Raw genomic sequence first — 12742 nt, 5'->3', positions numbered from 1 at the left:
GGTATTTTTAAAAAACAGGCTATCATTAAAGAATGACTTTTACCTTTTTTTTTTAACACGACAAAGAAGTGACCATAATCATGCCAATACTAATATTAGTGTCACAGTTTGCCCGCCTACCTTACATTTCAACTAGGCAGAAAGTGTAGTTTTTTTTTTTTTTTTTTTTTTTAACAAGATCGTATACCTCTGTAGTTGCCATACTTAACTACTGGTTTAATTCCTACCTCACAGATCAACATGTCTCAATAGGTGTGGAGGGTTCCTCTCATTAAGTTAAATGTGGGGTTCTCCAAGGTTTAATTTTAGGTCCGGTACTTTTTAATCTGTACTGTACATGCTTCACCTTGATGATGTCATCTGGAGACAAAGGGGCAGTTTCCATAGTTACACAAACGACACCCAGCTGAACATTGCCATGTCCCCTGATGACACAAGTCCGATACAAGTTCGATACCCTTCAAAATGAAGTTTAAATATTAAGTCATTGATGGCCGAGAACTTCCTACAGCTCAACCAGGACACTGGTAGTGTTTGATGGCTGTGAAAGACCTTCCTGGACCCATCTTCTGCCATCCCTTCAGGATAGATTCGCCTCCATCAGTTTGAGATGGCATGACTGCCAATCATGAATATAAGATTGTGTACTCCAGAATTGTGTACTGATCTTTGATTTTTGCATTCTGGAGATGGAATAAGAGCTTGCTCTGTCCACTCCACGCATCGGCCCGGTATTGCAGTACCTCCGGGAACGGTGCTTTCGCAATGATCGCAGCAAGGCTTTAGGGCTAGGACCTTAGCTTGGCCTTTTGGCTGAGAGTAGGTGTCCCGGCTCCTAGGCTTTGTAGCGTATTATGAACTGACCGATAACGGATAATGGATAATGAATAACGAAGATAGAACAATAACCCTTAAAAACCCCCTCCTTATATGGTTAGTCTGTGCCTTGCCGTAATGGTGTTTATATTCAGGGTTCGTACAAGTTTTAATAGCCAAATTCAAGCATGTTTAAAAGGACATTAAAAGCCAATGAATCTGGTGTTGATCATGTATATTGCAGAGCCAGAAATGTATCTGTGATTTACATGTGCGATTTTTAATCATGCATGTGCATTTATCAAGATGTGAAATTTTTATATCTTGAGTAAATTGCAAATATATCTGTGGATCCCAACAATACATGTGAACTATTTTTTTGGGACAATTTTCTACCCATATATGTGTTGGGTAAAAATGACAATATGGAGCTTTTCATTTTCAGTTGCAGTTCTTCCATTCCAATTTACCACTGGGAGATGCTACTTTAATTTTTTACAGGGCCCATAGTAAATGTTCATGATTGATGGGTAATTTGTGCACAAATAACCTTCATACTGCCCTGTTTAAATCTAGCATGCACCTGTCCTCTTAGGCACGATCCGCGTGGCACGATGACCCTTCATAGGACAATGCCTTCCGAACTAATGCCAGCTGCTGTTAAACACGAAGGGGGGGGGGAAACGCAATAGCGGAACAACGCTACTATCGCAGCAGTGTCATTTTTAGAAAGACTTGTTAATTGACGTGGCAAAAATTTCAAGCATTTACTAGCACTTTTCAATATATGACAACACATTAAAATTCAAGCATTTTCAAGGATTTCCAGAACCCAAACGAACACTTTAATTTATTTATAATTTTTAATTTTTTTATACATGTATATTTTTTTCTTGATTATATTTTGATTTTCACTGTGTGTATATTTGATGTTTCAGGTTGTTGGGTGGGGGAAAAGGATTGTATTCCCTTATTGTGGACTGAATGTTTTATACTGAACCTTGAGTGTCAAATTTTGATTTGATCCTGAAGTCTTTGAGAAAAAAAAAAAAAAAAAAAAAAAAAAAAAACTTAGTAGGGCTGCAACTAACGATTAATTTTATAATGAATTATTTTATAATCAATTAATTGGGCAATTATTTTTTCAATTAAACGGATATCTAATTTCAATCCTATTTATTCAAACATTGGGGTTTTTGACAGATAGACGATAGAGTACAAAACAAAATATTCTATGATATAAAACAATAAAAAAAGATAAGTGTTTGTCAATTAACTTGATAATAAAAAATGCATATAAATGTGTGCTAAACACCTGCAAACATGTAAGACACTCTTTTTCTACCACCTTATCCATAGATCATATCAAATCTGGTCCTATCATACAAAACAAAAAAGAAAAAGCAATACATTTCCATTTGTGAGGATTTTTTTAATCCACAAAAAAAAAAAAAAAAGTAAACTAATCCACTTTTCAAAATGTCAGCAAATTTGCTTTTGGGGGTTAAATTTTAGAATATGATAAACATTTCCATTATGAAAGAGATATATGTTCACGAATTTGTCCCTTGGGTAGAGTTCAACATTTCATTATTATTTTCTTTTTACTTTATTTTATATTCATTTTCAGAATTTTTTTCTCTGTATTTCTCTTCATTTAAAATTTTTACCTTTGTTTCATGATGAAACAGTCAAACACTACAAAGTTGAAACTTTCATGTCAATTTTGTTCGTAAATGATGCAATGTTAAAAATGTAGTACTGTAAAGTCCATATAAAAAATTTAACATAACATTTTTATAAAGTCTTGGCGCCCTCTGCCGGACCAAAGCGGTACAACAATTCCCAGCGTCACAACGAAATGGTGTGCACTCTAATTTGCATGGATTCAACGTTCTTGGTGGTTCATAAATCACGTGATACAACGAATCAATGATCAAATTAGTTGCCAACACTTTTAATCATCGATTTTAATGGATTTTGTCGATTTGTTGTTGCAGCACTAAAACTTAGTCATCAAAAGACAACGGGCCATTTATTTTAGTATTTTACGTTGTCTCCTTTAAAATCACAGTCATTTGACCTTTTTTTTTTCAAACAAACAAGAACGGAGATAATTTTAAATTTCTAAATATAATACACATATATACAGCCCCAGTCCGAACATGAATCAAAAACATTTGATGCAAAAAAAAAAATCCACAGTTACAGAGTTTGAGTGTGAGTTTGACTCCTGAAAAGGCGTTAGTGCTGCTTCTGCGACACAATCATGTTCCGGACAGCAGCATCCATTGCTTGGGATACGGAAATGTTTCTTTAAATATTCTGCTTCGTTTCCAAGATAGACCCCTCTTCTTGGCCTGTTTTTTTTTTTTTTACCAGATTCATGGCTGGATGCTACACTGGCTGTCAGGGTCTGTCTCAGAAGAGCTTGTTTCGGAGTCCGAGTCATCGTTGTGATCGCTCATCACACGTTTTTCTCGTATTCGTCTATGGATGGCGCCAAGTCGAGCCTGAAGGCGCTGATAGTCAAATCGACCACGCTTTTCTCCAAATGGGTCCTGTAAGGGTTTGGCAAAAGTAAATTCAGCTTGGATGTTTCACAAAAAGTAAGCAAAGTTGACCACTATGCAATATGGAAATAATCATAATACTAAGGGTGTATTCATCTAATATTGTTATCAACACATCTAAGGAGAGGGCGATGCAAATCTGATCCTAGCGGGCTGCAGTCCTGAATGTTCAGTGTTTCTCTACTCTAACAGAGGTGATTAAAATTGTCACCTCATTAGGAAACTGCAGGATTGTGGCCATTTGAACCAGTTGGAGAATAGAGAAACTACTAAAAGAAGCATGCACCCTCAAGGACCAAATTTGGTCAATCCTGAGTATCAAAATACCTGTAGAGGTGAAAAAGAAACATGTATTTGTTTTTTGTCAGGAGAAAAAAATGATTCAAACACACCTGAGTTAAATTTGGTTGTACAGAGGAATACATTTTCTGTGTGTTAAATGGAATTAAAAAAATAAATATTAGGGATTTTTGGTGTGGATCTGATCTAATTAAACACCGGGTGGAATTGATTGATACCAATCTGATACTCTGCTCGAAAATGTCATGAAAGTTTAACAATTGCACCCTTCCCACTTTGAATTAGTTTATAACTATTATAAAACAGCACAAAGATTTAAGGCACTATAACGTTCAGTTTTTAAAAAGGAATAACTAAAATGAAGCCGTTTTTTTTTTGCCCAGCCCTTTTGAGGTTTTCAGATTCAGATAAACTTTATTGTCATTTTTGTTCACATGTATACAGAACGAAATGTCGATAAATCTGACCTGCACAGTTTCCTTGTACAAATATAAATAAAATGTTGTATTGAGTATTGAAATACTAATAATATACTAAATAATTATAGCTATGGGTTTTTGGGTACCTGTAGCAGCAAGACGGCTCACAGTTATGTCAGCTCCCTTTAAGTGAGGCTTATGTTATGCAAAATAAATGACCATTTTTGACTTATGAACATTTTTACAAGTTTACGTGGTAGTTATTGTCTTGTTGCTTGTTATTTAAATCAATATAGATGTTTTAGAGTTTTTTTAATTACCATAAGACACTAAATATTACACGTTCTGCTTTAATACCTGAATTGTTATTTTTTTAACTAAACATTAATGGAACTAGACTAAAGGATTCAAAGTCAATAAAATGAAATGTTAAAAAAATATTGTAGAGTGGTAGATTTGCAGAATTAAAGAAAAAAAAAGTTAAATAAGGTGTGTAAGTGTGTGTGTGAATGGGTAATTGTGAAGCACATTGTAAAGCGCTTTGGGAGGTCTTTATTGACTTGAAAAGCGCTGTAGAAATGCAGACCATTTACCATTTAATGCTAAATTACACACCTGTACTTCACAAAATCAGTCAAACAATAAAAGTAGCATGTATTAACAGTTCTCATCTGTAAATTAAAATCTGTCTACCCATTTTAACTAGCACTATAATAATATTATTAGTGGTATGTAAGATATACATACATTTCAAATTAGATCCAACGAAAATTCAAATAAGCATGCCCTCATGTATTGGAAAAAAAAACCGGAAACTCGCATACCGAACTTATCATGAATTAAAAAAAAAATAATAATTACCTTCATGTTCTGTCCTTGGAGATGCAGCCTCTCTTTGCAAACTCCCACATAAAAATCATAATATTCCAGAAAGGATTTTTCCATCACACTCCTTAGAAAGACCACAGATTTAATTATAGATAAAAAAGTTGGACTAAAAAGTATCTAGAGCAGGGGTGGGCAAACTTTTTGAGTCGCGGGCCGCATTGGCTTAAACATTTTTTGAAAGGTCCAGGAGGATAAAAAAAATGTGATTACATTTTTTTGTATATAGCGATACAGTCTCGAATACAAACCTCAGCAATACCTGAGTGTAGCTCCTATGCTGTTAGCGAAAAAAAAGCTACTGGACTTGTTCTAGGTTTGAGGAGTGGTAATATTTATTTTGTTAAATATGTTTCATTTCAGGCAGCATGGCGGGGCAGTGGTTAGCGCGTGTGCGGTACAGTTCTGAGGTCATGAGATCGAACCTTCCTGTGTGGAGTTTGCATGTTCTCCCCGTGGGTTTCCTCCGGGCACTTTGGCTTCCTCCCACATTCCAAAAACATGCATGTCAGGTCAATTGGCTGGTCCAAATTGTCCCTAGGTGTGAATGAGCAAGTGAGTTGTCTGTCCCTGTGTGCCCTGCGACTGGCCGGCAACCAGTTGAGGGTGTCCCCTGCCCACTGCCCTAAGACAGCTGGGATGGGCTTCAGCACCCCCGCGACCTTACTGAAGATAAGCGGTGCAGATAATAGATGGATGTTTTATTTATTTTTCAGTTTGATAGCCGGTCATCTACTCTAATTTCGTTGTTAACCTATTTATTAGTAGCAAAATTTACATTTATCTGCACTGATAGGGTTTAGAACTAACAATTAATGTATTTTGTGTCAGAATAAGTTACACAGTAATACACTTGAATTTCAATGACAGTTCAAATGAATGACAAGAAGGTTCATTAAATAAGCAAAGAAAACACAATTCCAATGTTTTCCAGTTCAGGGAATCCCAAATGCATGGGTGGAGAAGCACCTTTTCCGTTACTGGCTCCATCTAGTTTTAAAACTGAGAAGTACAACAGAGTTGAGCTCAAGCGCCATGTGCGGGCCATATTCAACTATATTTTCAGAATTTGCTGCGGGCCAATAAAAACTGACCCGTGGGCCGCAGTTGGCCCGCAGTTTGGACACCCCTGATCTAGAGAAATGAGAAAGTACATATTCTTGCCACAATGCTTCAGGACAGGGAACCTTGCCCTCCAGCATGTCACAGACAGCAACCCTCATGGTTTCATGGCGAATGCACTCATTGTAGTTCTTACTGTCCCCCGGATGTCGCTCCTAAAAAACAAACAAATCATCAAGATGCATGATAATTATCACATTAACAGTTAACGAATCATTAACGGAAAAATATGAACCTGGCTAGTTACAAACACCATATCCATTACCCATGAAACAGATGACCTGGAGCTACAACTCATTCTAGCGTGCAGCTTGCCAGCCGCTCTCTAAATCGCTTTCTTACTGAGTAAGGAGAAGCCTTCCAATTTCGTTGTACTTTTGTATGACAAAAAAGTCATTTATTCAACTGCAATTCTGTGGTCTGTGTATTTATTGTAGATCTGTAGTTTTTATTATTCAACAGTCGTATACCCTAAGTCGGTAATTATGTAATCTCGTGTTAAGTTTGCCTTTTGGACGCTGCTACTTTGCTGACTTTCACTTTTAGCGGGTAGTTCTGGTCCCGATTAACCGCTATAACCAAAGGATCTCTGTATTGTATTTAGAAAAGGAAATTCATGCATAATTGAGTTCAAATCTGTTGATGGTTTAGATAGATAGATAGATAGATAGATAGATACTTTGTTCATCCCCGAAGGGAAATTCACATTTCCAGCAGCATCCCTGAGCTGAGAACAATCGAAAATAACACGGGAGCTGCTGGAGTGGCTGCCATTCGTGACGGCGCCGGAAGAAAAGATTCAATTTGAATCATGTACAAACAAACAAACAATTGAATCATGTGAAATGAAATGAAATGATCTGCATTTATATAGCGCTTTTCAAGTCAATGACTTCCCAAAGCGCTTTACATTGTGCTTCACATTTCCCAATAGCGGCCGTGATCTGTGCAGCCATGTAAGGCGCTAACCTGCTTATTGGGGGTATTGGGGTTTTAGTGTCTTACCCAAGGACACTTCGGCATGTAACACGGACAAGCCGGGATTCGAACTGGGATCCCTTAATCCTAAAACGATCGCTCTACCTCCTGAGCTACTGCCGCCCCATGTACAAACAAACAAACAAACAAAATATTCATGTTTCAATAAGTGGATTGTTAATAAAATGGGGGGAAAATAATTTCTAATACTGATATAACCAGGTAAAACTAATTTTAAGTTACCTGTCCAAATGAATGTTGTGCCATCTCACCTTTCCCGCTCTCTCTTCTGCCAATTTGGAAAATTCCACTTGTTTTGATTTTAAAAATAACTCTGAGATGCTAAGATTGAAGACTGGAAATAAGGGTTTATTTGTTCTACAGTTCGCAATGGCAATTTGGGAATCTGAAAGTAAAAACAAGAAAATCAAAATACAATGTACCTGTTCAAAGCCGGGTTCATTGTGATAGGGTTTCTCAGTCATAAGTGACTGGATGGAAATGAGGACAGAAGAGATGCTTTGAGCTGGACTCCATGCTGGCCCTGTCCATGTTCTGCACAACAAAGCAAATGGTTTGAATGTTGATAATGATTTCACACATGTTTGATTCTATTATTCTTGGATTAAAATGGTAAAAGAAAAAGGTTGTTTCAAATACAGTCCAAATGCCAACCCAAACCCCCAAAAAGATTACCGGTAGTTTATTCATGCATGAGCATGCTCCCTACAAGCAGCTTGACATAGGCTGCAATGATGATTTCAGCTGGAAGAAGGCGTCAGTAAGTAGAATATTTAGAATTTACGGACAACACTTTTAAAGAAATAAAAACTTTCCAGGGCGTCTTGTACAAAATATGCTCTTCTGTGCATTGAGTTCCATAACAATGCGTGAATGGTTCCTATGCTGCATTACCTACTGAAGGAGCTTAACCTGCCAACCCATCATATACAGGAAATGGACATGATTAGTGGCATTTTAACGCTAATGAGTCAAGACTATGTGAAAGATTCAACTTTTTATTAAATCTTCCAAGATACTCTTTTTACACCAACTTTGTTTGTGTCTATTGCCGCGACTTTGATAGTTTTGAACAGAAGACAAAGGTACCCTATAATCGTTCTAATGGCAAGTCAAGTCATGTTTATTTGTATAGCCCTTAATCACAAAGAGTATCAAAGGGCTACACACATCAAAGACTATTGCAAACTATTATTACAGACTATTGTGACATCATCCCCTCGTCTAAAAGCTACATGAGGGCAAATAATACACATATTATCAATATAAAATATAGATTATTCATATGCTATGGAATAGAAGTGTGTTTTAAGCTTGGATTAAAACATTTCCACTGAGGTTGCAGATCGAATCTCAGGGGGAAGAGCCTTCTACAGCCCCGGGCTGATGTCAGTGCATACTTATGCCATGCATTACAAATTTAAAAAAGCTAGTCAGAATCAGAATCATTATTTTAGATGCGAATACTTTTTAATAAAATTGAATAATTTATGTCTGCGTCCCCGGCCCACTGCCCGCGACCCTACCGAGGATAAGCAGTGCAGATAATGGATGGATGAATACTTTATGTTTTTCTGTTTGTATACTTGTCGACTGGAAGGCAATATTTTCTTGTAGCAATACAATGAGTTAATAAAGATGATTCTAAAGTAAAAGAGGTTTATATCAACTTCCATAAAGCCACATTTTGTGTTATTATCCTATTCAAACCGTGTATATAATATATATATATAATGTGTGTGTGTGTGTGTGTATTATATTTTATTCATTCATTAATACATTTTATTTGGGTTCCATTGTACTTTTCGTTTTATTTAATTTGAGAAGTAAATATAGCTGTGACATAGTGGCATTGCAAATGGCAAACATGCTTTCACACAAAGTGCACACACACATTACGTTTTCACAATCAGTCACTCCTACCCTAATTAAGTGAAGAGAAAGGATACAAAGCCTCAATGCTTCTTTCTTAGTTTTAGTAGAAGTATTAGATGTGACACCCAAGAATAAAAGTGTAACTAAACATACAAATTATTAAGATAGGCAATATTTACAATCTGGTTGGTTGGATCCCTTAACCACTGGGGCTTATAGGGGCACCATTTCCTGTAGTGTGTCTTGGGAAAGTATAGCCCGGTGGCACCCATCCCTCTCTGGGCCAACGTATGTTCCACCCGATCTCGAACAGGGACCTTTAGCGCGTTAGGCGAATATGCAAACCGCTGCACTGCGGAAACAATTACAATTTGGTACTGCATGCATTAAAATGCTATGCTCATATACTGTGTGAGTGAGCAATTTGTTTTTGACGTTTTTTGTTCCACTTGCAGGCCATTTGTGTTATTTTAGATATTGATTTTCTCATTTTGCCGAAAGAATTACCTTAAAAAAATAAATCATAATTTTACAGCATATGAGGCAGTTAATTATTGATAGGAAAGTCAGAAGAGATGGGTTTTGAGTCCGGACGGTTGATGGGGCGCAGGTGAAAGTAAGCAGACCGGGTGATGTAATTTACATGAGAGTGGAAAGAGAGTATGCTCTCAAGGATGACACCCACACTCCTGACCTGAGGGAAGGAAAAACTAAATACCTGTCAATGGAGAGAGGTGTCAATTTAAGAGAGGGTGGATTTGGTGCCAATGAGAAGTAATTCTGTTTTATTGCTGTTTAATTCTAAGAAGTTGACTGTGAACCATGATTTTTTATCCGAAAGGCAGGAGGTGAGGGGTTATGGTGGGAGTGTGGAGTTAGGTTTCATCCACGAAGCAGTGGAAGGCAATGTTGAATTTACAAAAGATATGGCCTAGGGGGAGGAAGAATATGGGTGAAAAGGTACGGGGAAAAAACAACCGTCAGAAACATTGACTTCTCACTGTCCTGGGAAAAAGTGTAGACAGTTAAGTTTTCGAAATATTGTTGTGTGTGGTTAGTATTAAATTTGAAATCTCTAGAACTCACCCGAGGATGCTGAGGCAGACCTTGCCATTGCGGTAAAAGTTGGGATTAAACCGGACAGTATTCTGACCAGTGGTGATGAGTTTGACCCGTGGCGGGTGGATTGGGTAGTCGGGAGGGCATCGAAACAGAAAGAGGAAGAAGCCTCCCTCATATGGAGTGTCGAACGGTCCGGTAATCAGCGCGAGGATCTCAAAAGAAAATATATTTCATAACCAACTTCAGATTTGTATTCATGTAGCAATTAGATACAAAGAATCATTTGATTTTTTTAAGAGACGATTTTTGACATTTCTCCGTCCATTTTTAAATCACTGCTTTACTTTCATTGTCAAACACAACCACACAATGTCAATTATGACACAGGCAGTTGTAAGAAATTAGTTGATTTCACCAACTTGTTTCAGACTCTTGACAGATAAACGGGCATCAACTGACGTAACAAATCGTTGCAATCATCATACTGGTCCATTTAATTCTTATTATTGATTCATGCTAATGACGGTCCTAAAAAGATGATGAGCGCGAATGACATTCTGTTAATTGTGTGACGTCACATTAACTACAAATACACAGACAAGTCCTAAAACTAGCGACCCGATTATTTACGCTTTTATGCATTTGGATACCAAAAACAACAAGTTATTTATTGAAAATATACATTATTTAATTATTTATCATAAACATTTTCCATAATTTAACAGGACCAATGCAGTAGCAATATAGTCTAACAATTATTAGAGACTGTGGAGTAAAAACACGTTATTTTATTATTAAACTGCTTAATTAACTCAATTAACATAATGCATTTTTCTTATATATAAAAAAGTTTACTTCTATTAAAATATGAGCCTTATTTATGGCATGAAAGCAGAGATGGGGATAACAATTGAAAAGCCAAAATTTGCAAGAATAAAATCCAGGGATACCTTGGTCATGTCTTGAGGATCCGGGACAACGAACATCCCTGGAGGAGGTTCCTTGTAAATAGACATAATATCCCTAACAAGACAAAAATGATAAGTCACAATCAAAATCACAACGTAATGATCATTATAACATTTCTGCAATCCCAAATACATATAAGGTGTCTGTATAACTCCAACTACCGTTTTCTCCGGACTATAAGATGCACCGCAAATAGAGAATGCAAATTGGCCAGAAATTTGAACGTGCACCTTATAATCCTGCGCGTCTTATTATCTGGTGGGCCTTATAAATAATAATTAATAATAATTTCCTTTGTATTGTCATTCTTTGTAACAATGTACACAGAACGAAATGTCGATACACCTGACCTGTTGTAGCGAGCCGATGCAGCCGCAGCCAACAGAGGGCGCCGCCATTTTTACCAATGTTATAAGTCTTAGGTATGACTCGGCCGAGGCGCGAACCAGCGACCTCCCAGTCTCAAAGCGGGCGCCCTACCATCTAGGCTACTGAGCTGGTATAAAGATACAGTATCAAATTGGAAATACATAAGACATTTACCATATATGTGCAATTATTGATCAGTCAAAAATGATGACTGATGACTACCATTACATAAAAAAAGTGGCGGCGGTGATTGAACCTGGTTTGCGACCATTGGTTCTTATGTCATTATCATACTATTTTAATCACAGTACCTGTTACCAAGGTTAGAGAATGGAGAAAAAGTGATTAAAAAATCTGTATAAAATTTTGTGTCACATTTTCACAGCTCAAACTAAGCATTGTAAGTGACAAACATTGTGCGTGCGGCTATAGTTACAATAATTTGACAATGTAAACTATAAACAATTTTCTATCCTTTAAAGTCCAAATCATAATCAGCTACTTCAAAAAGTCGTTTTCCTCTCTTACTTTTGTGTGTTTATTTATATCTTTCAGGGCTTTTGGGTATTTATGTTTTCTCCATTCTAGCATGATGATGAGACAAAACCTATTGCTTTTTTCGTGTGTAGACAGTATCCCTAGGGGTCTAGTGGATAGGTTAGAGTGATCTGGGCTTGTATTCAAATGTATCCAATATTTTGCAAGTGTGATCAACGATATATTTCGACTGATCAATCAATGCACAAAAATGATACTAGTTTATTTTTTGTGCAACACTATATCTTACTGTAGTTTAAATTCCATTTGCCTTTAAAGTCCGGGACCCTAGTATCTGAATAAGATATCACAACATACTAGATTAGATCATGGGATGGTGTAATAATAGTCTGTACAGCCCATTGAGACTTCTTATGATTAAGGGCTATACAAATAAACATGACTTGACAAGGTATTAAAAAAAGGATATCCTTTAAGTTGTAAATATCATAAAGAGTACTTAATCAAGTCAAATAAATTATAACGTGTTAGTGCAGAAGATCGTAAGATTTAATTTTCGGAATCTAAATGAAAAATTCCAACATATAAGGATTATGTGAACAATTTCACAAATATTCAATATGTGCGCCGCCAGAGACACGGCATACATCAAGTCAGTGATCCAGATGGATCGAGCACCCTGGTGTTAAAGACGGTGCGTTGCCGAAAACCTTGGGACTTTTTCCTCTGGAGAAAGGTGAAGGGAATGATGTAGGTTCCCCCAGTTCCTGCAAACAGAACAACTCAAGCAGAGAATCAATACTGGAGACTGTTGTCCAAGATATCAGCAGTTCAGCAGGAGCTGGATTACGGACT

General features: G+C 36.9%; 1 protein-coding gene and 1 pseudogene across 1 annotated transcript in view; one reads left to right on the top strand and one right to left on the bottom strand.

Moving 5' to 3' along the window:
* The first annotated feature begins 668 nt into the window (after positions 1–668).
* On the top strand, positions 669–758 carry LOC148375113 (U2 spliceosomal RNA; annotated as a pseudogene).
* A 1999-nt stretch (positions 759–2757) lies between these two features.
* ube2z (ubiquitin-conjugating enzyme E2Z) overlaps positions 2758–12742 on the bottom strand; it is a 12873-nt gene continuing 2888 nt past the window's right edge. Inside the window, exons 2-7 of the mRNA XM_088344849.1 lie at positions 11002–11074; positions 10076–10263; positions 7537–7648; positions 6158–6270; positions 4970–5060; positions 2758–3377 (exon numbers count right to left, since the gene is read on the bottom strand). Of these exons, the coding sequence (XP_088200975.1) occupies positions 3201–3377; positions 4970–5060; positions 6158–6270; positions 7537–7648; positions 10076–10263; positions 11002–11074 (754 nt within the window). The 3' untranslated portion in view covers positions 2758–3200. The remainder of the gene's footprint in view (positions 3378–4969; positions 5061–6157; positions 6271–7536; positions 7649–10075; positions 10264–11001; positions 11075–12742) is intronic.

The sequence above is a fragment of the Urocampus carinirostris genome, chromosome 1 (assembly GCF_059441175.1).
Source record: "Urocampus carinirostris isolate Australia breed hairy pipefish chromosome 1, RoL_Ucar_1.0, whole genome shotgun sequence".
Taxonomy (NCBI): Eukaryota; Metazoa; Chordata; class Actinopteri; order Syngnathiformes; family Syngnathidae; genus Urocampus; species Urocampus carinirostris.
The sequence above is the reverse complement of the archived record's forward strand: the minus strand, read 5'-3'. Positions and strand labels throughout refer to the sequence as shown.